Here is a 23,630-nt window from a genome sequence, read left to right as displayed (position 1 = left end):
ACCCTGCCCCTTTCTAGCTGTGTGCACGACCCGGGGAGGCAGGGCAGGCACCAAGAGATCGGGCCTGCCATCTGCTATGTGGGGAGCGGGCCTAAGCCAGCAGATGGTTATCTCCCGAGGGGTCCCAGGCTGTGAGAGGGCACAAGTGGGGCTAAGGGACACCCCCCTCCACCTCCCCTCCCCTGCCAGTGCACAAATTTTTGTGCACCAGTCCTCTAGTATCTTAATAAAGGGGGGAAAAATAAAAATAGAGGTTTCTAAGGATTCAAAATTAGCTGTATTTAAGAGAACATTAATCAATTAATGATAGTGGGAGCACCATTATTGATAAAATGTATTTCACTTAATATGTTTTATAATAACATTTTCATTTTAATCATGCTTAGACAAGCAACTGTTGAGAAATTTTATTTGTATTTCCTATTATTAAAATGTATTCATTAGAAGGAAAAAAAAAAAAGTTGACCAAAGTGGGGGGAAGCTTTGAAAGCTGAGCAGCGGTAGGCACATGTCATATAGGGTCGAATAGCTGTTGCCGATTTAATTTGTCATTCATTTTTCCCCCATCAGGCATCTTTTGAGCTGTGCTTTGAACTGGGTTGTGCTAGAAGTCAGTGGGGCTCTGGAGATGAGTAAGACAGTTGCTGCCTTTAAGGAGTTCATAGTATTTGGGAGACATGTGTGGACAGGAGCTTACAGTGCCCTGGGATAAGAGCAATAGTCCAAGCACAATACAGTGGACTGAGGGGTATTGAGTGTCTGTTTCCAGGGAAGGCTCTGCAGAGGGGGAGGTGACTTTTAACCTGGCTTTTGAGGCATCAGGAGCAACTGGGAGGAAAGAAGAAGGAGAAAGCATTGAATCTATAGGGTGGGGCAAAAGTAGGCTTACAGTTGTGAGTATGGGAAACAGTTTAATCTTGTATTATTATTTATTATTATTTTCCATATGAACAACTGTAAGCCTACTTTTGCCCCACCCTGTATAAGGGTGTAGGGAAATAGCAAGCTGGGTCTGGGGAATAATGAGTGTATGTCTGATTGATGGTGTGTGGTGGGTGGTGGAGATGGGGCAGGAGAGAGGGGATGGTGACCCTGTGTCTTCAGAGCTGTGTCCACTTAACCCAACTTCAGGCAGAGCCTGGCTGCTGTTCTTGGTAGGAGAACGGGAAAAACCAAGCAAGACTTGGAGCCCAGGATACCAGTCTGTCCCACTCCGGGTCCCTCTTCCAGAGCTCTGGAATTCAAGGTTGGGTAGAGAGATGGGCAAGACTTCGATTCACATCCCAGCTTCTCCTTTATTGGCTCTGGAACAGGTCTCTCAACCTGCTGAGCCTTGGTTTTCTCCTCATCAGCACGGGAAGAGTGAGAGCAGCAATGTTGGCCTGATATTGTCTGGACCAACAAGATACCTGGTGGTTAGGAGATGTTTAATGACTAGATCAGGTGTTTTCATTGCTCATTCCATTTCACTGATGAGGAAATGAGGCACAGAGGGGTTAAGTAACCAGCTGAATGTCCCACAGCCCTGAAGTGGTGCGGTAGGACTTGGCGATGATGCCAAGCTCTTAACCACCACTTGTTTTCGCTTCCCTCATGGGCATCAGCATCTCCTACTTCCCACCCTCCTCTCTGGCCTTGGTTGGAAACAGGTGAAATGCTGAGGGTTGTTTAAGATTGTGGTACAGATTATTCCAGGCCCTGTGTCCTATTCATTAGCATGGGGTTAAATACTAAAACTTCTTTTTAAAAAATGCCTCCTTGTCACCTCTGCTATAGAAGGCTCGTAATAGACTCATGGCCTCATCTCAGACCAAAAGCAGGTGTCAGAACCTTGAAGGTATGAAGGAGATGTCTTCTTGGTGCCCTGCTGCACAACTGCAAATGGGCACAGGCTTCTCCCACCCCCACCATCTGTATGGGGCTGGGAGGCGGGAGCCAGGGTCAGTAGGACTCCAAGCAGCAGTCTTCCCAGAGCGTAACACAGCATTTCTGTTCCCATTCACCTCACTAGCTGACTCGAAGGAAGATGCAACCAAGTGGCTCTCTGGCTTGAAAATCTTACACCAAGAAGCGATGAGCGCGTCCACACCCACCATCATTGAGAGGTATCGGCTTTGCCTGTCTATCTCTGTCTTCGCTCGCTCATCCATTCTGCTCCCTGTAGCCAACATGGGCGAAGGGAAGAAAAGGGAGACGTTTGATCTTGGAGGTTCATTGAGCGTCCCGTGTGCAGTAGATGCCCCGTAGCGGCTGTGGACCCTCTGGTGTCTCCCAGAAAAGGCTGTCTCCGTACAGGGCCTTGGCCTTCGCCTTCACCTGTTGGCATGCGGAGTGCTTTGAAATGACAGAAACCTGCACTGGTGTTGTGTTTGAGGGGAGGACCAGAGGGCTTCCTCCTTAAAGGCTTCAAGAAGGCACTAGCTGACTCAAAGGGCAGTCAGATGCAAGGTCAAGAATTTTCCACCTGCCACCAGGAGTGTCTGGCCAGCATCATGGACGTCTGACTGGGATTGTCCATCCCCCAGGAAACCAAAGCCCTCCGATTTCACCACTTTTCTGACCAGCTTTTTGGGGATTAATGGATATCATCGGAGGGACTCACCCATTAAGGAGCGCCAGCCTGTACCAGCCCAAGGGGCCTCTTGGCTCAGTAAGGGTTTTTTGACCACAAGGAAGAAGCTGCTTTCCAAGTTAGAAAGTTGGAAAACCCTTCCCAGGGTCCTTAGTCCCTGCTCCATAGAACTCAGACTTGTACTGTTTTCTAACTTTCTCTCTCTGTGTCTCAACTCTCTTTCCAGTTGGCTGAGAAAGCAGATTTATTCGGTGGATCAAACCAGAAGAAACAGGTAACATTTGTTCACATCTTGGCGGTTTTCTCCAGATCGTGGTGCGCTCTGATTTTAATTCTTTCTTGAAATGTTCAAGGGGGTTGGGTGGGTCACGATTTGTGCTGGGGAAAGGTCCTCATGAGGTCACAGTTAACCTACGATGCTCCAGACGCGGTGCTAGGCGCTGGGGGTGGAGCTCATTGCAGTGGAAAATTCAAGTCCATCTGCAGAGACGAATTCTCTGCATGGAGCCTTTGGACCTCATCATTTCGGCCTTCACATCTGAGCACTTGTGTCCTGGGGAGAAACAGGATCGCACAACGCCTGTCCTCACTTTGCAGTGGGAGGGATGGACCATACAGAAATAAACTGGGCTAATGGCGATGGTTCTAAGGGCTGTGCAGACGAGACGGCGATGTGATAACATACATTCCAGTGGATTTGACCTGTTCACTGAACAGTACGTCTTGGAGTGGTTCCCTGTCGGCACACAATGCTCTAGGCCGGACACATCTGTAACAAACATGGTTTGTCCTCGGGGGAAGGCAATGTAATTTCCTCACTGGTGGGAAATGATTTCCTTCTTGATGGACACACATTGTCCCTGGTCCTTTGGGAATAATGCTGCTCTGAAAACCTGTGGGTCTAGACATCTTCTGTTAACTCGGGTGAGGAGGACATGAGCAGGGTGACATCCCAGAGCAGGACATTTTGAGAGAGGGGGTGCAGGGGAGCTCCCGCGTCCTCCGCCCCGTACCCTGGACTCTGACAGTTGTTAGTCTGATGGGTGAGGTGCTTATATTTGCATTTCTTTCTTTATGGGTGAGGTTGGACACCCTCGTGCCCAGTTTTTCTTAGGTATGAGCCAGTTTTATTGATAACGTAATGATAAAAACTACCATTTACTGAGCATGCTAGGCACTATGATCACATTATAATCATCGTCTCATGTTTAGCCTCACATCAGGCCTTTTTTCTTTCTTTCAAATTTTAAATGTTTTTCCTTCCCTCCATTAAGATATGTCACAATTGCCCTGTCTGCTTTGGCTCAGTGGATAGAGCATCGGCCCCCGGACTGGAAGGTCCAGGATTTGATTCTGGCCAAGGGCATGTGTCTCGGTTGTAGGCTCGATTCCCGTGCGGTCACGTCAATGTCTCTCTCTCTCTGGCTCTCCCCCTCCTTCCACTCTCTCTAAAAATCGATGGAAAAATATCCTCAGGTGAGGATTAACAACAACAACAAACAAAAGGTATGTCACTGTCATATCTGAGGCAGTGGCTCCCTCCCTCTTGTTCTTGAATGTCCTCCCCTCTCCAGGGCACCTCTGTGTCCCTCTCCAGGCACCTCTGTGTCAGGCCAGTGTCCCCTGTCACCCAGAGTCTGGGCGTCCTTCCATGCTCTTTCTACTCACACCGACGGCCTGATGTGGAAGCAGTCACCGTGAAGTGCTGAAAAGCTTAGTACTGTCAGGTCAGCCAGCAGCCCACTCCGTGTCCCCGTCCGTCTGTCTCTCCCTCCTCCGCTCACTCAGCAGTCACTCTGGCCCCACACCCTGCGCCCTGCTCCGGGGTCACAGCGGTGGACCAAAGGGTTCCTCGTCGGAGGGTTCAGTACACACTGGCCTCCTCGGAGGGCTTCCTTTCTCTGTGGCTCAGGGGTGACTCATAGTTGAGATTGGCACAGGGGTGGCAGGTGGAGCCTCCGGGCCCTCCCCTCGTGGGGTGGTGGTACGGGGTTGTTGGTTTTGTTCCCAAGTCCACATCTCCTTTATCTGTTGTTGGGAACTGGTTCTCTCGCTCAGTGTGGATCCTTCCTGCGAGTCCTTAGAGATCCATCTTTCCATCCGCTGGTCCAGAACCTTCCGCGGAGAGGAAGTCTGTTTCTGGACTCGATTCCTCTGTTCCCTCTCCCCACGCTCCCTCCCAGTGGCAGAGCCCTGCCGCCTGTCCGCCAGCGTGTGGAAAATCCCACCTTTCCTGTGGTTCTGGGAGGCCCCGAGGGAGTTTCTCAAAAGGAACTTTGACTTGACCCAGGGGCCATTGAAAGGGCACGGACTTCTGTTCTGCCAGTTTCCCCTCCTTTCCTGTCGCCCACGACTAATTGCGTTTCCTGAAAGAAAACAAAGGAGCCACAGAAGCAAAGGAAAGACTCAGTGGGCAGGAGGCAGGCTCTGAGTGGGCCCTGCGCGGGCGCCCAGCCTCTGGGTGCTTTCCTTGGCGTGGGCACCTGCTTTCATTGTCAGCATCGCTGGAGACCAGCTGGCAGCAGCTGGCACTTGTGGAGAACTTGCTTTGCAGTGGCCACGGTGCTGAGCACTTTCCATCCCGAGGGGATGCCGACGGAGCGCTCTCGGACGGGGGGCCCTTGTGTCCACTTTATGAGGACACTGAGGCCAGGACACGTTCAGGAACTTGTCTACAGCACCTCACCTGGTCAGGTGTGGCACAGGGTTTGAGGCTCACCCACCAGTACGTGACATTGCCTTTCCTTCTTCAGGCAAACATCTTTCCTTCCCCACGCTGACCTAAAACATATTACTTAGTCTGTTTTATTGTGGTAATATATACAGAACATAAAATTTATCACAGACTTCCTCTCTGCTAGGGTTCTGGGCCAGCTGCCAGAAAGACAGGTCTCTATGGAGGACTCGCAAGAATCCATCTGAGCAGGTGCATACTTCCGTAAGATTAAGGGCATTCACTTTGTGCACTATCACCACCATCAGTCTCCAGAACTCTTCATCTTGTAACACTGAAACTCTGTCCCTATTAGACAATAAATCCCCGTTCCTCCTCCTCCCAGCCTGTGCTAACTTCTATTCTGCCTTCTGTCTCGATGAATCCATTACTCTAGTTATCTCAATATAAGTGGAATCTAATACTTTTTGTCTTGTTATGACTGGTTTGTTTCACTCAGCAACTCAAGATTTCTTCGCGTTGTAGCACATCAAAATTTCTTTCCTTTTTTTTTTTAATCCTCACCCGAGCATATGTCTATTGATTTGAGAGAGAGAGGAAAAAGGGGAGGGAGGTAGAGAGAGAGAGAGAGAGAGAGAGAGAGAGAGAGAGAGATGGATGAGAGAGGAACACTGATTGGTTGCCTCTCATATACACCCCGATTGGGGATCGAGCTCGAAACCTTTTGGTGTATGGGACAAGCTTGAACCAACTGAGCCACCCAGCCAGGACAGAATTTCTTCCCCTTTTAAGGCTGAATAATATTCCATACTTTGTTTATTTGTTTCTCTGTTGGTAGGTACTTGAATTAACTTCTCTCTGTTGGCTATTGTGAGTATTGTTGCTGTGAAGATGGGTGTTTGAGTTCCTGCTTCTGATTCTTTTGTGCATTACCCAGAAGTGGAATTACTGGATCAAATGACAAATTGCCATGCTGTTTCCATAGCAACCATAACCATTTTACATGCCCACCAACACAAGGGCTCCATTTTTTCCCGACTGCCTTGCTTACACTTCTTATTTTATTTCTTTCTAATCGTCATTCTAATGGTTGTGAAGTAGTATCTTGGGTTTTGATGTTCATATTCCTAATGACTAGTGATGTCGAGCATCTTTTCACATGCTTTTTACCATTTGTACATCTTCTTCGGAGAAATGTCTACTTGAGTCCTTTGCCCATTTAAAAATTTCACATTTTGATTTTAATCCTCATTCAGCTTCCAAGCACTGACCCTGGGCTAGGTTCTACATAATCTTTTAGTTTTCATGTTTACACTTTCATTTATTGTTTTCTGTTTTAAAAATGCACATGGACTTTAAAAAAATCAGTAGCAAAACGAAGTTTACTAGATAGCACAACCCAGTGCCAAATGAATTTAGGACAACACATTTCTCTAAGAGTCGGGAGAAGGAAGTGATGACATGTGGGTTTGAGTGCTTTGGGAAATCTTTAAGAATTGAGGAGGAATTTGATCTGGGAATTTTAGTTTGGGTAGGCATTAGATATGTAGAGAAGACGATGAGGTCCTCCTGATGTCTTTCTGGGTGTTTATCCAGCCTGGTGGTCCTTGTTACTCTTTGCACTCTTTCTGTTACTCATTGGTTGGTAGTTTAAGATGTTCTCTAAATTTTCTCAAGCTCCATTGTGTGTCTGTGCTTCTTGTACTTTATCTTTTCAAAAATTTAAATCATTTTTACTTTTTAAATACATAAAATAAAATTACAATATTATATTAGTTTCAGGTGTACATCCCAGTGATTAGACATTTGTATAACTTACTAAGTGATCATCCCAGTAAATCTCGTACCCATCTGACACCGTACATAGTTATTAGAATATTATTGACTATATTTCCTGTGCTGTACTTTATATCTCATGACTATTCTGTAACAATCAACTTGTACTTCTTAATCCTTGCACCTTTTTCACCTATCCTCCCAAACCCCTCTCTTATCTGGCAACCATCAAAATGTTGTCTGTATGTGTGAGTGTTTCTGTTCTGCTTGTTCGGTTATTTTGCTTTTTAGATTAAATGTTGATATGTATTTATTGCCATTTTATTGTTCATATTTTTAATCTTTTTTTTTTTCCTTCTTAAAGAAGACCCTTTAACATTTCATGTGTTATTGGTTTGGTGGTGGTGAACTCCTTTAGCTTTTTTCTTGCCTGGGAAGCTCTTTATGTTCTTCTGTTGTAAATGATAGCTTTGCTGGGTAGAGTAATTTTGGTTGTAGGGCCTTGCTTGGGTTTCTGTTGAGATATCAGCTGATAGTCTTGTGGGAGCTCCCTTGTAGGTAACTAACTGCTTTTCTCTTGCTGCTTTTAAGATTCTATCTTTGTCCTTAACCTTTTGCATTTTAATTATGGTGTGAACTCTTTGGGCTCATTTTGTTTGGGACTCTCTGTGCTTCTTGGACTACTTATGTCTATTTCCTTCACCAGGTTAAGTAACTTTTCTGTCATTATTTTTAAAAATAGGTTTTCAATTTCTTGCTTTCTCTCTTCTCCTTCCAGCACCCCTATGATGTGAATGTTGGTACACTTGAAGTTGTCCCAGAGGCTCCTTATGCTATCTTCATTTTATTGGATTCTCTCTCTCTCTCTTTGCTGTTCTGATTGGGTATTTTTTGCTTCCTTATATTCCAAATCTCTGACTTTATTCTCAGCTTCGTCTGCTCTTCTGTTGATTCCCTATAAATTATTCTTCATTTCAGTTAATGTATCCTTCATTTCTGACTTTTTTTTTTTTAATGGTTTACATGTCCTTTCTTATTCTCTTGGAATTCTCACCAAGTTCATTGAACATCCTTATAACCAGTGTTTTGAACTCCACATCTAGGAGATTGCTTGTCTTCATTTTGTTTAGTTCTTTTTCTGTAGTGTTGTTCTGTTCTTTCTTTTAGGACATATTTCTTTGTCTTTTCATTTGCCAGCCTCTCTGTGTTTGTTTCTATGTATTAGGTAGAGCTGCTACATCTCCTAGGCTTGGTAGAGTGGCCAATGCAGTCGGTGTTCTGTAGGGTCCAGTGACACAGCCTCTCCAATCACCCAAGCTAGGCACTCTAGATGCGCCCCACCCTTTGTGGGCTGTGCACCCCCTCCTGTTGTAGTTGACTCTTGATTGTTGTTGGCACATCAGTGGGAGGGATTTACCCCCAGGCTGATTGGCTGCAAGGACTGACTGCGACCACTGACCACCATGGAGGGTCACCTGTGTGGGGGCCACCCCACAGAGCAGGACTTACTTCATTCAGCAGGGCTCTGGTGCTGCAGAGTCCGCCCATTGAATGTGTTTCTTGTGGAGGTGGTTGGTGGTATTTTGATGTGGTCTCAAGCTGCATATGGATTTTTTTTAATGATGAAAGTCACTCCTGCTCATTATAGAAAAAATTTTTGGAAATTCTGGAAACTAGAAAAAACTTGTATAAATTTGATATTAAATGGTAAACACTGTTAACTTCAACTACATTTTTTTTGTATATGTCTTCCACCCTCAACTTCATTTATTTGCTTCCTTATTCACGTTTCCTTATTAAAATATAACTATGCCTAATCTTATATCCTGTTCTTTAATTAACTTTTGAATTTTGGAATAATTTTATATTTAGAGAGTTTTCATATTCCTCTCTGCCCAGTTTTCCCTGATGTTCACATCATACATTATGCTGGTATATTGTCAAAACTGAGAAACTGTCTTTGATATGTGACTATTAATTGAACTCTAGACTTCTTTGGAGTTCATTTTTCTGTCCCACCAACATCCTTTTCCTGGTCTGGGATCCAACCCAGGACCACACACTGTACTTAGTTGTTCTGTCCCCTTGGCCTCCTCTGGCCTGCACTTGCTCAATCTTTTCTTGTCTTTCATGACCTTGATAGTTTCGAGGAGCATGTCTCAGGTATTTTGTAGAATGTCCATCAATTAGTCTGATATGTTTTTCATAATTAGACTGGAGTTATATAGCCTGAGATGATGGGTATTTGGGAAGACTATCACAGAAGTAAAGATCTTTCAACACATCATATCAAGAGGAATATACTCTCCACATGGCTTATCAATGGTGATGTCAACTTTGATCACCTGGCCAAGGCGGTATCTTCCAGATTTCTCCTTTGTAAAGTTGTCCCCCTTCCATTCTTTGGGAATAACTCATCAAGTCTGGCTTTCACTAAAGGAGAAACGAATTAAACTATTTTCACCTCATGTCAAACTATAAGAACTTTTACATTTCATTGCAACTCTTCAGAAACACTATGTCAGTGTCTATGCTATAAATCAACCAATAGGTATTTGATATTTGGCTCAAAAAGTTGCCCTGTGTTTGTCATTTAGTTTGTGTCTAGCTTTTCATGTTCCTACTGTCAGAGAATGGTCTTCCAAGTGAACTTATGATGTGGCCCTCAGGAGAAGCACTTTTGGGGTCACTGTAGGATTTTCAGCCTTCATGCCATGACCCCTCTGTCCCCTGTTGGTGGTAGTGTTCTGCTTTAGTTAAGTCTTCCCATTGTTGTTGCTGCTCATGTTGGCTGGGGCTCCTTGAGGTCAGGGATCTGGCTGGTTCCACTCTAATAGTGTTTGTTGGATGAACGAAACTCCTCCTTTTTCACTCCTAGACATAACATCCGGCACATGGAATGTTCTAGTATTGGACATTTTCATTATGACATTTCCAGGCCTGGGGAAAATGGGTTAAAGGTTTTAACAGTATAATCTTGGCCAGATTTCCAGAGACCTCCCCTTTATGAGCCTTTAGAGTTCAGTTGCCTCTTATCTGGGAATTAGATTCTAAGGTCAGTGCATAAGGTGAAAATCTCTCTGGTCAAAACACCCCTTGCGGAAACCCCTGCACCTTCTATGAGGGTCTCTAGAATTGCATTCCTCAGTTTGAGGTTCACAGGGGCTGGAGTCCCACTGAGGGGGCAGCAGCCTGAAGGGCTGGTAGCAGATTGCCTCCTGGGTACATTTTTTACCCCCTTTGCCCTTGTCCCCTTGCACATAGATTGGATCTGTATATGCCCTGTGCACTACTCGTGCTTCAGCCTGGAAGTGGCAGAGGGGAGGCTGAGAGCTTTCATGGGGTTAACATTTGTGGCTTTGGCTCCTTGGGACCACCTGGGGGTCTTTAGCCACAGGTGTGCACAGCCGCCCCTGCAGACATTCTACTTCACTGGACATTCTGGCTGGAACCCAAGAATTTGCCTTTCTGACAAATTCCCAGCTGTTATTGATGCTTCTGGTCCAGGGACTCTCCTCAGAGCAGCAAGTTCCTAGAGCTGCCCATTTTTAAATTGGATCGTTTGTCTTTCTTTTGTTTAGTTGTATGAGTACTTTATATTTTTGGCTATTAACCCCTTATCAGGCATGTCATTGGCAAGTATGCTCTCCCATACAGTGGGTTCCCGCTTCATTTTGATGGTGGTTATGGTGGTTTCTTTTGCTGTGCAGAAGCTTTTTATTTTGATGTAGTCCCATTTATTTATTTTCTCCTTGGTTTCCTTTGCCCTAGAAGATGTATCCATAAACATATTGCTATGTGAGATGTCTGAGATTTTACTGCCAATGTTCTTCTCTAAGATTTTTATGGTTTCATGCCTTACATTTAAGACTTTTATCCATCTTGAGTTTATTCTTGTCTATGGTGTAAGTTGGTGGTCTAGTTTCATCTTTTTGCACGTGTCTGTCCAGTTTTCCCAGCACAATTTGTTGAAGAGACGGTCTTTACTCCATTGTATGTTCTTGCCTCCATTGTCAAATATTAATTTACCGTAATGGTGTGGGTCAATTTCTGGGCTCTCTGTTCTGATCCATTGGTCTATATGCCTGTTCTTGTGCCAGTATCAGGCTGTTTTGGTTATAATGGCTTTGTAGTATAGTTTGATAGTGACCTCTCTTTAGTTTGAACCTTTGTGACATTTCATATCTGCAGAGGTTATCAGGTCATCTAACACCATGTTCTGCTCACACTGTGTATCTCCTACATGGCCATGTCCCTGGCCTCCAGTGAAGGGTAGAGATAAGCCTTGTGCACCGAGGTGTCACCCTAACCTTGAATCCAGGTCTCTCGTGCTCAGTTAACAGCTCTCGGCAGGGTCTTCTCCTGGAGGACTACCTGAGGCGGTAGCTGATGGGAATAGCCAAACCCTCCACTGTTGAAACCCCTCAAGGTTGACGGCGTTGGGTTTCCCTCTTTTGCAGCATCAGCCTCCGAGAGTTGAAGGCCATCTTGCCCCTGGTCAACTTCAAAGTGAGCAGTGCCAAGTTCCTCAAGGATAAGTTTGCGGTAAGTTTCATGGCTCAGCCTGATAATTTTGTGACTCACGGCTACTTGTGCCTCTCATGTGAAGCCACGTCGGGCCTGTGAACTCTGTGGACTGGTGCCCAAGAACGTCCTTCACCCCAGATCCTGTCTTAGTCCAGACAAAGGAATCATGGGAAGATCTTGGTGACCATGTTCTCAGTTCTAGCAGAGGGCGTCATCTATGAAGACTGCTTACGCAGGTGCTTGATTTGAAACACACTCACCAGCCCAACTTTTCCTTTCCTCCCCCACCCTGCAGTCCATTTCACTTCTAGTAATATGGACAAATGTGCTTGTTTTGGAAAATATTTTGAAAGACTTCTCATGTAGGTTGCCAGGGATGTAGAATTTTGTATGCAAGTCTTGATAGTGTAGTCGTCAGAGTTGGTTCTTCTCTGTCCTTCCCTTCACTTCCCACCTATCCGTATTCCCACCCACCTTTCCCCTCCGAACCTCTCCTCCCACCCACCCTGCCATCCACCCACTCCTCCTAACACTCATCACTTAATTTCTTTATGTTCTTGTGTAGCTAAGCTGTTGGTAGATTTGGGGCAGGGAAAGCCACTCCAGGAGAGATGGGGTAGGGGAGGCGAGGTGGGGTTTCTCCGAATGATGTAATGATGGAGATGATGTAGCGGCACACTGTCTGGCCCCAGAGAGATACCAAGTCTTGTCAAGGAGCCCAACCGCACTCCGCCCCAGAACCCTCAGTTGGAGGACTCACATGGCCGTGTCCACAGCAGCCCCCATCATGGATTCCTCAGCCCCAGAAGCTCATTCGTTTTTGTACCAGGGAGCTCCTGGAAGAGTTAATCCACTTTATGGTTTATCAAGCCACCTTTTGATTTCCCCCCAAACAATCTAACTAATTCAAAAAGATGAAAATGGAGAAGGGTGGGGATTGAAAGGAGAGAAAAGAGATGGGAGAAGCATTTACCATTGATTACTACTTAATTGGAATTTTGTTCTCTATCAAGCCTTCACTTGATGTTATCTAGTTCGGTCTCAGGGAAGTCTGAGGAGGGTGATGTTGGTTCTCCCATTTTACAGATGAAGAAACTGAGGGTCTGAAAGGGTTACGTAAATTTCCCAAAGCCATTATGTAAATTTCCCAAAGCCATTAAGCCTTGACTGGAGTTGAGTTCCATGCAATCTAAAAGCTTGGTTAGTTTTCTTATGCTTTGAAAAAATGACCTGTACAAAACTACCCTATAAATATGTCTAGATTTAAACATGTCTTTGATGCCCCCCAAAAGGAGAAGTTCTCATTATGGCTCGTGGAATTCTGGTAGAGACTCTTCCCTTTTTGGGATCAACGGAAGGATTTTACCTGGTGGGGTCCCTGGTGGCTGTGTTCTTCAGACAGCTAAGTAGGAAGCTTGTGGACAGTTTGGGTTCAGAGGAATGCGGGTTGATTTTAGCCAGTGTTGTAGAAAGGTGTTCTGTTGCTGTAATCAGGGAGGAGGCATTCTTGTGGTCGACACCAACACTTGTGCGGTCATTTTTTTATTTTTTATTTTTTTATTTACAGGAAATAGGCGCAAACAAAGATGAATTCAGCTTTGAACAGTTCCATCTCCTCTATAAAAAACTTATGTTTGAACAGCAAAAATCGGTAAGGTGATGCTTGGGCACATGATCGAATGATGTTTCTGTTTCCCCCGTGTTTCCAAGTCCAGCACGTTCCTAGGAAAACCAGAGACGTCTCCTTTCTAGTCGCAGAAATGGAAAGTGGGGATGACAGTGACATACCATTTTCACCGGTTATACTGGCAGATGTTTTTAAAGGTGGTAGTTCTTTGGGGAAAGTGTGGGGAATTGGTTCGCATACCTTCTTGGTGGGAATATGAGTGGCTGTACCTCCGACTGGAATGTAATCTGAATCTATTAAAGTAAAAAATTCACCAATTCTAACTGTATTATCTCATTGGGGAGGAAATTTATCAAATTATTAATAGTAACCATCTAGGGGTTGAGGGACTATGCGTGTGTGTCTTCTTTTTGTACTTTTATTCATTTTTATGAGAATATATATTTAAGATAATATGCTATTTTAAAATTAAATTAAAAGGTCCTGTGAACTAGGTTCAGCGAACAAAAGCGAAGACCAAAAAGAAGGTTAAGATAGTATGCTAATTTAAACTTAAAATATATTTTGGCCTGACATGGCATGTTGGGGACTCTGTCTTAGAGAAACGAAAGCACTGGGACCTAAGAATGTGTCACCAGGTTGTTTATCGTAGCGTTACTTACTCGGGCAAAATACCCGGCACCATCTGGGTGCCTCTCGGTAGAGGCCCAGCTGGTAAACCGTGGTCCGGCTGTGCTGTGCAGCATCGTGCAGCTGGTGAAGCCTTCCGAGTCCCTTGTGTTTCTGGATGTTCATGAAATTTTGTGAGGAAACCAGCAGCAGATTCATGTGAGGAGTTGGGTCCGATTTTTTGTAAAAACAAAACAGAATACAGTGACCCTCCTATATAGCATCTCTGTGTGTTTTTATGAACAAGGAGAAAGTATGGAAGAATACACACCTCACATTTAATGTTGATTATTGTGTGTGTTCTGGAGGAGTTTGGAAAGACGGGTAGGAGAGAGAATTGCCTTTTTCTTTGTACACCTCAGTTTTCTTTGACTTGTTCCAAGTTGGTGTGTTACTTTTGCAATAAAAAAAAAGTCACCGAAAGTATAAAGCTTAAAAAGCGTGCAATGCACAGAACACAGTGCTTGGTGGGTGGCATGCATGCCACAAACAGGAGCTGCTGCTGTTACTGTTGGCAGCGGGCTTTGCAGGTGGCAAAGGTGGGTTCAAAGCAGAGCTGAGAGGGAGCAGAGAGTAGGTGGGAGTTGGAGCCAGTGGATTATCTGGTCTCTCCAATCAGCTGTGTGATCTTGGGCCAGCCACTGACCACTCCCAGCCTCAGTCTTCTCATCCGTGTGATGGGGGTGGTGAGCCTGCACCACAGGGCTCTGAGGAGGACGAAATGAGGGGTTGGGTGTGGAGTGTGCAGTCATTTTTAAGTGATGAGTGTGAAAGTCGCTAGAAGACAGTTTTTTAAAAAAATATATATTTTTATTTCAGAAAGGAAGGGAGAGGGAGAGAGAGATAGAAACATCAATGATGAGAGAGAATCATTGATTGGCTGCCTCCCGTATGCCCTCCACTGGGGATCGAGCCCACAACCTGGGCATGTGCCCTTGACCGGCATCGAACCCGGGACCCTTCAGTCCACAGGCCAGTTCTCTATCCACTGAGCAAAGCCAGCTAGGGCTAGAAGACAGTTTTAATCACCTTTTACATGCAGGCTGGCAGGTCGGCCACAGGGTGAGGCCCCTTGATAGGTGACCAATGACCATGAGATTTTGGATGTCTCCAAGGAAGGGAAATGGGAGAAGCATTTCCTGTGTGTCTAGATTGGGCAGAAATACATTATTTTATAGAGTAAAAACTTCTGGTGCACTGTGTTTACTCCTCCCCCCCTCCCCCCCCCCCCCCCACACACACATATATAAGGATTAGTTCTTGTTTTGCCAAAAAGAGTGGAAAGATTATAGGTATTAGGAGTTGAAAGACCCAGATTCCAGCCCCAACTTGACCTCTAACTGACCAAGTGGTTTGGGGGAAGCCATCTTTTTCCTCCTCACTCAAGCATCCTCCATAAAATGAAGGTATTAAGTCAGGTTACTGGTTATAAAAATTTTAAAACTATGTACTCCCCTCCCCCTTTTAATATGGAACCTTAATAAAAAGAAATCTATTGCACAAAAGCTGATCCAAACACTTCTTAGGTTAAAATCCGTAAGCTTTATTTATAGTCAGTGCTTGAGAGCGATGAAGGTGTTTCGATGGCAGTGTACCTTCGAAATCCAGAATAATGACGACTGCTGTCTCAGGCAATTGACCAGGACTGAGAACAAAGCTTGATTCATTCAAGATAAGTGATTGCAAAGAACAGTGTTTGTAATCAGTTGCCTTGAAATTTCAGGATGCTGTCTCAGGGGACAGATGGCAGGCAAAGCTTGAGAATAAGGTTTTCAAAACAGCTACTTGGGCTGCCAGCACAGGTTAACCCCTGGATAGTCTCCATGGTGATAAAATTCCACACGAGAGGTATTTCAACCTGCACCTTCTGGTATGGGTCTTTCTAAGGCTAATTAATGTGTGTGTTTGAGAGGGAGAAATTGGAGTCCTCAGATCCCCTGGGGGTTCCCTAGATTGCCCAGTTTTGGGGGAAAGACGCCTGTATAGCGGTTGCCTTTGGCGGCCACAGCGCCACATTCAGCATGCATGCATTCAGCTGTACTTGGCCTAATGGTTCTAAATGTTTTTGAAATGAATTGCCTACATTTAAAACTTGGGGGATTTCATATTAAGCTCCAGATTTTTAGCTTCTCTCGAAATACATTGAGATCTGGCTATCTACAGGTCCTGCGTTCCAGTGCTGACCTCTGAGTAGAAAGGAGGCATGCATTCCCTGGTTGCCCCCGCCCTCACCCGCAGCCAGCTTTCTGCTAATCTCTGTTGCCTACCTGGCCCTGAAGACTTTCTGGGTTGGCAAACTCTGGTCTCCACTATTGGATGGTATTACTGTCCAGTTTGGCGAGTGCATATATTAATTCAGTGACTTGGAATTTGAATAACAAAGCCCCAAGCTCTCTAGATAGTTGCTGGCTGACTTGGGAAACTGCAGTGCATTTGTGGTAGGTAATTGCCCCTCCCCTGTTAGCATAGAACTTACTTCCTGAGCTCTCCCTGGGAGCAGGACAGAGAAAAGGATTAGTGGTGCTCTTAGGGGCTCCCCTGGATTTCTTGGGCTCCTTGGGGAGACAGGGCTTTTTATGGTGATTGATACCCCCCCCCCAGACCCAAATCCAGGGAGTGGGTTCTTGCTCATCAGTAGCTGTAGGTTTCCAACTTGAGGTTGTCAGTTCTTCTGTGTATCTACCCACCTGCTTATGCTGCTGCTTTCAAGCTTCAGAGCTTCCAAAAGTTTGACAGCAGCAGGAAGATAAGACTTGTAATTTCATGTGTGTCCCCCTGATGAGGGGCTATACCTCTAACCTGGCTATAATAACAGGATTATGACCACAGATCATAGCTAACATTTTCTAAGTGTGAACTCTATGCTGGCTGCTGTGCTAAGTGTTTTACATGCATTTAATGCTTCTCACAACCCTGTGAGAGAGATACTGTTATCCCATTTTACAGATGAACAAACTGAGGGTCAGAGAGGTTACTTGCTGGAGGTCATACAGCTAGTAAGCTGAACTAGGGTTTGAGTTCTCCTGATTTTAAGTTTTTAAACTTTGAATAAGGGAAATGTCCAACACATACAAGCAGGGATACTAGTATCGCAAACCCTCATATAGCCATCAGCCAGCTTCAGCAATGATCAATCAATTCATGGCCATTTTATGTCATCCATGCCTTTACCCACTTCCTTCTTATAGGATTTTTGTATAAATCTTTCCTTAAATATTTTAATAGAATACTCTGAAATTTTAAGGACTTGAAATGTAGCAGTGAGGGTGTAGGAAAGTTGGTGTGTTCACTGGTGGGGGTGTCGGTTGGGACAGCTGTTTGGAGAGCCAGTTGATGGAATCTACTGAGGTTCATGTGCACACCCCATGTCCAAGTGTTTTTCTACCCAACAGAAACACTGGTGCACGTGGGCAAAGATATGTACGAGGACCTTCTTTATAAGACTGGATATAGTAGCAGAAAATTGATACACATGTTATGGAATGCAATGTGGGTTTTCAAAGTAATGAGGCTGGACTATTTGAGGTTGTAGGTAGAATCATATTTAAAGCTTGAAATAGCAGCAGAAAGTTGGGAGACTTGATGTAATATATTATGATTAGATATAATTAGACTAATATCCATAACATAAATTCTAGAAGGAAGCCTACAAAATCATTAAGAGTGATTGATTCTCAGGAATAAGATGATGACAGAGGTCAGGACTTCTGCCTTTTGCTTCATACATTCTGGTTGTATTTGACTATTTACAAGTCGCTCAGATTACAATGATAATTTCATAGAAAAAAAAAAAGTCTATTCATTTGCATTAACAAGTCACACAAATGATGGAGTTAATTTTTAACCCCCCAAATCTGACCATTTGCATTTAGTGGCTTCACTTGTCGACTGTCCTTGTTTTGTGTGTGTTTTCCATTTCAGATTCTTGACGAATTCAAAAAAGATTCCTCCGTGTTCATCCTGGGGTGAGGCACCTCTTCTGGGTTATGGTTGTTCAGGGTGGCTGAGCCGGTGATTGGTGCCCTTGGGGGTCCTCCCAGTCCAGCTAGCGGCTCTGGGAGGGTCGCCCCTGTGGGTGGGCCCTGGGGGCGGGGGTCCGCCTATCCGGGGATTGGGCATGCCGACCCTGTGGCATGGATGCACAGGAACAGTAGCAACAGAGTTTGTGGAGTGGTGGGTGGGTGGGGTGGCCCAAAGGCTCTGTGAGAAGCCTGCATGCTTTAGGACCTCCTTTCTTGGGGTGTGCTTTATAGAACATGACAGGTGGAGAGGTTTTGTGTGTTTTTTTTTTATACAAATTAAAACATTGTTAGTACCAAGTGAGTTTGGAAAATTTCTGGGTAAGCAGGTTTAACTGAATGAAAGAGTGGAAGTATGTAAAGTGCTTCACGTGGTGTGTGGCAAGGACCTGTGTATAGTAATAATGATGTTATGAAAAAGTAAGTGCTGCGGGACTTGTCAGGACCTTCGCTGCGGTACCGGTGTCCTAAGTCGGGGATTTAGAAAGTGTTCTGTGTTCCCCAAGCCCGTCTGCCCGGGGAGAAAGGTATCCCATGGAGTTAACAGCACCTAGAGCAGTGATGGCAAACCTATGACATGTCAGAGGTGACACGCGAACTCATTTTTTTGGTTGATTTTTCTTTGTTAAATGGCATTTAAATATATAAAATAAATATCAAAAATATAAGTCTTTGTTTTACTATGGTTGCAAAGATCAAAAAATTTCTATATGTGACACGGCACCAGAGTTAAGTTAGGGTTTTTCAAAATGCTGACATGCCGAGCTCAAAAGGTTCGCCATCATTGGCCTAGAACATGCTTTGGACCTGCTTTTTAGGGACCACCCTCATTGGTGCAGACACTCTGGCACTGATTCCCTCTGTCACTTTCTAAACCAGAAACCCCAAGACTTCAGAGTGTATAAAAACCAAACCTGACGTTTATGTCATATTTTAATGAAAAGACTAGTGAATTAAGGAAAAGCTGTGAAGCAATCGTAGGAGGCTTGTTCGCATAGATGAGTAGAAGAGCACTTGTAATGAAAGACAATAGACTTGTGGACCCCGAGTGTTCAGTACAGGGAGAAGCCTAAGGCATGTTTTTCTCCTATATTTTGAAAAGCCCCCCCCCCCCTCCCCCTCCACTGGCAAGTGCTCAGGGACCAGTACGAATCTCGCCGGGCAGCTGTTCTGCAGGATGCACTTCCGTAGGAACCAGGTTGCCTGTGCCGGTCGGGGGGGGGGGGGGGGGCAGCGTTTTGATAGCCATGAGCAGCCTCTCCCCAAGGCCATCGGTCATCAAGCTGCTGGCCGAGGTGGCGTCCCCTTTATTCAGGGTGAAGTGTTCCCTCATCCCAAATGGAAAATTCTCCAACAGCGGGCCTCTGCTTGCTCCATGGCCAGGTCCTGCATGTTCCCGCTGATGCTCGCCACCCGCCCAGAGTCCAGGGGGCGTCATCCGGCCCCTAGTCCTGCTTCGGAGCCCCTGGCTCAGCACACTCCGCATTGGGGCTTCTAAGGAGACGCTTTGATGTGGCTCCAGCTCCCCTTAAAGTCTGTTCACACCCAATCTACCCACGTATTTGCTGGGCACACACATATCCGTGCTCTCCTTCCCTCCCCCCCCTCCTTCCTCAGCACTGGAACCACCTAGGAGCAGCTAAATGCAGGTTCCAGGGCCCTCCAGTTGTTAGAGGTCAGGAATGTCATCTAGGCCACCTTTGTCTTCCTGCTGACAAGCCTGCCCCTGGCACAGAGGAGGGTCTTGCCAGGGTGTCTGGGTGGCAGGCCACCTGCTGGCAGGAATGGCCTCTTGACTGCTGATGTGTGTCCTTCTCTAAACACCCTCTCTTTCCCCGAGGGCAGCAGTACTGACCGGCCGGATGCCTCCGCAGTTCACCTGCATGACTTCCAGCGGTTTCTCTTACATGAACAGCAGGTGAGAGAACAGAAGGGTGCAAGGGGGGCTGTGGGGAGCTTCCTGGATGGTTTCTCACCATCTCACCCACCTGCCCTGGGTCTTCATCTGGCCACCTGTGGTCAGGAACAGTTTAGTCTCCCTGCCCAGTGCCTCTTTGCTTTGCTGTCTTAGCCTCTGGAATGAGGACAGCCCCACAATTAGCTCCTTTTCAAGGCGCAAATTGAGGACAGGAAAGAGGGAGACTTTTTCTCTGTGGACAGGCAGGCTGAGGCCTATAGGCAGGTGCGCCTCCCCTGGCTGGCTTCCCCTCCGGCTCCTGGCTCAGCTTAGGTTCCCTTCCCCAGGAAGCCTTCTCTGTCCGATGGAGGATGTGACTAAGGCGGTGAGCCTGCGAGGTCCCCGGGGGCATATGTGAGCACAGTTGTCCTCAAACGGATGACACGTAGGAAGAAGTCTCCTGGAGTGTTAATGTCCAGGCTCCAGGCTGGTGGCAGGGGCCGTGAGTTTTGTGGGGGGTAGTGCGAGTTTTGTGGGGGGCAGTTCTTTTCCACTGGGCGGCTCTGCCCCCAGGGGGATGCCTGGAGACAGCTTTGGTGGCCACAACTGGGGGTGCTAATGGCATGTGGTTGGTAGAGACCAGAGATGCTGCTCAACAGCCTCACGCGCACAGGTCAGCCCTCCCGCAGCGAGGAATGACCTGGCCCCAAGTGCTAATAGGGCGCAGCTGAGACACTGACTCAGGCCAAGAGAGAGCCGAGCTCCTCGCACTAGCTGTGCGGCCTTGGGCAGCAGTCTGGCCTTTCTGTACCCTAGTTTTTTAATGGGGGTGAGAGTCCCGCCTCTCAGGATTGTGGGGGTCAGAGAAGATGGTGTTGATCTCTGTGTATATACATCCACATGCATAATCACATATCAGTGTTTTATTTATGTCACTGGAGTCTCATTTACATTTTCTCTATTTAATTTTTTGTTTTCTGATAGACTACTTTTTTAGAGTAGTTTTAGGTTCATAATGATACTCAGTTCATTTATATTTTAAAAAATCTTTGTATTGCAAAATGTTTTAAACATGTGCAAAAATAGCCAAGCTGGCATAGAGCCACCATGTGCCCAGCACTCCGATTCATCATTTATGAACATGTGCCCATTTTATTACATCTGTCCTCCACCTCACACCCCTGTCTCCCTCTCCTTCCCCTTCTTTTCGTGGCCCGGAAAATTCTAAAGTAAACTGCAGTGTATCATTAAGACAGTGTGTCATTTCACTTGTAAATCATCAGCTTGCCTCTCTCATGAAGTGGACTTCTTTTTTTAAAAAGCATAATCATAACACTGCTATTGTACCTTGCACATGCAACTCTAATTTCTCAGTCATCCAATACACAGCCCGTGTAAAGATTTCTCTGATTGTAGAGAAAACAGTGAACAGACACACTTGCACAGGGCAGCCACACGTAGGGCCCAGGCAATGGCTGTCGCTACTGTAACGTGATGAATGGTGACCGAGGACATTGAGGTGTCATGCTTTTTCCATGTGGGGGTTGAGTGCGAGTGATCAAGAGGGCTTATTTGCTCAGCCTGAGCTACCACCAAGGAAAAGTAAAAGGAAGGGGGATAAGTGAGTTCCCTTTGGCACAATTACACCCTCAGTACTGAGCTGCCACTGCAGTGAAGCAGAGAGAGAGGTGTATGGTTTATTTCTTTCCCACCATGCTCTTCCTTGCACTGAATTACTTACACACACACACACACACACACACACACACACACATATATTAGAGGCCCAATGCACAAAATTCGTGCAAGAGTAGGCCTTCCTTCCCCTGGCTGCCGGCACCGGCTTCCCTCACAGCCCCAGCTTCATCCGGAAGGTGGTCTGGAAGGACATCCGGTCTAATTAGCATATTACACTTTTATTATTATAGATGTGTGTGTGTGTGTGTGTGTGTGTGTGTATTTGTTGTTGTTAGTCCTCACCATGCTTTCCATTACTTTTTAGAGAGTGGAAGGAGGGGTAGAGTCAGAGAGAAACATCGATGTGAGATAGGTACATCAATTAGTTGTCTCCTGCACATATCCTGATGGGCTGGGGCTGGGGATCTTGCCTGAAACCTAGGTATGTGCCCTTGACTGGAATCAAACCCATGACCCTTCAGTCTGCAGGCCAGTGCTTTAACCAGTGAGCCAAACCAGCTAAGGCATAACGATATTTTTATTGATTTCAGAGAGGAAGGGAGAAGGAGGGAGAGATAAAAGAAACATCAGTGATGAGAGAGAATCACTGACCGGCTGCCTCCTGCATGCCCCCTGCTGGGGATCGAGCCAGCAACCTGGGCATGAACCCTGACCGGAAATTGAACCGTGACCTTCTGGTTCATAGGTCACCTCCCAGCCACTGAGTCACACTTGCCAGGCCAATTACTCACTTTTGTAGGGAGCTAGTGACGTGTTACACACATATATTCATGATCAAAGGCTTTTCTGAAAGAAAGGGTTTATTGAGCCCAACGCCAGCCAGAAAAGGGCCAGGGCCTGGGGCACGCAGCCTGTGCAGCCGGCAGGGCTGGTGGGGAAGACGGTGCTCGCTGTCCTGGAGCCGAGGGGCTCGTCTGGGAAAACAGTGCCGGGAAGAAAGGTGTAAGTTGCTTAGAAAGAAGGCACATTGGCTGTAGATAAAGGGGGTGGGGCAAGGGCAGAGTCTGAAAAGAGGAAGTGAATGCTCCTTGGATTGGTGGTGGGAAGCAGTCAGAAAGTTCATTTGCAAAGGAGAGGCGGCGCCTGGTGGTCGGCGGCACCTGGCTGTCCTCTTTAGGTTATGGTGGGAATGGCCACCTGGAGGTGTATTCACCGTTCCAACATGCACGCAGGATGGCACACAGTCTTTTGTTGGTTTTGCCCTGCATTTAACGGATTAACCTGTTTTGTCCCTTCCTTCCACCCTCCAGTTGGCTGTTACAGCTCAGAATTTTCTCCTTGTCAGCAGGTACATGGCTAACCTCCTGGGGACAAGTGGCCTTACATCCCAGAATTCACCACCCAGTGCTGCTTAATTTTATTATAGGGGAGAATGACAAGCTCTCCCCATCCTCATCCCCTCCAGCCCCCACCTCCCGCCACCCCCAGCCCCTTCGCTGCGCTGTCCTTGGAGATCAGGGTTACAGGCTGCAGCTCTTCACACACAAGACAGCCCCTGAGCATCTGTGTGAGTGTGATAGGAGTGCCAGGCATGATGACAGAGATGGGGACCCTGAGCCATCAGCTGGCTGACCCTTAATGTCCCGTGTACTGGTGCTCTGTGGGGTGACGGCATGAAGCAGAGACAGTCACTGAGGACATCTGTTTGGTGTGATGGATGTGCACATGTGAAGTAGTCACTATAGCACTTGGTGTGTAAACTAGTACAAGTTTTCTAGAAAGTGCTTTGGCAATATGCAGTTAACATGAAAACTTTGAAAAAAGGTTAATATACTTTGATTAAATAATTGCCCTCCTAGGAACTTACCCTAAAGCAACAACAGCAACGTTTTCAGCAGAAATGAAAACTTGGAACTAATCTAAATTTCCTTGAAGGGACCAGTTAACTATGCCCCAGTCCAGCTGTGGGAGGGGTGGGCCACACTATAGAAAGGGGGTGAAGAGGAAGACCCCAAAACTGATGTGCCTGAGTTGGTCTCAAGTTCAACATTGGGGTCAAGTTCTTTAATGACTCGATATCTCAGTTTCCCCATTTATAGGATGAGGAGAATAGTAAGTATCTCCTGGGGTTGATGAGGAAGCTTTGTAGAAGGAAGGAGGAAGCTTCTGGCCTTGGGGGGACATCGAGACCTGGCACGACCTTTGCATAAAGGATCCTACAATTTGAGTCT

General features: G+C 46.1%; 1 protein-coding gene across 3 annotated transcripts in view; it reads left to right on the top strand.

Annotated features, from left to right (window-relative positions):
- The window catches only part of PLCG2 (phospholipase C gamma 2), a 141,082-nt gene that overhangs the window by 53,446 nt on the left and 64,006 nt on the right, over nt 1–23,630 (top strand). Inside the window, exons 4-9 of one of the 3 annotated variants that reach the window (XM_036345678.1) lie at nt 2,012–2,105; nt 2,799–2,846; nt 11,483–11,567; nt 13,117–13,200; nt 17,767–17,810; nt 19,713–19,782. In XM_036345678.1, coding sequence (XP_036201571.1) covers nt 2,012–2,105; nt 2,799–2,846; nt 11,483–11,567; nt 13,117–13,200; nt 17,767–17,810; nt 19,713–19,782 — 425 coding nt within the window. Of the gene's footprint in view, nt 1–2,011; nt 2,106–2,798; nt 2,847–11,482; nt 11,568–11,606; nt 11,786–13,116; nt 13,201–17,766; nt 17,811–19,709; nt 19,783–23,630 lie in introns of those variants that run through there. The other 2 variants (XM_036345677.1, XM_036345679.1) reach the window with 2 other exon arrangements.

The sequence above is a fragment of the Myotis myotis genome, unplaced genomic scaffold (assembly GCF_014108235.1).
Source record: "Myotis myotis isolate mMyoMyo1 unplaced genomic scaffold, mMyoMyo1.p scaffold_m19_p_19, whole genome shotgun sequence".
Taxonomy (NCBI): domain Eukaryota; kingdom Metazoa; phylum Chordata; class Mammalia; order Chiroptera; family Vespertilionidae; genus Myotis; species Myotis myotis.
Note: the sequence above shows the minus strand (reverse complement) of the source record. Positions and strands in the feature narration are given on the sequence as shown.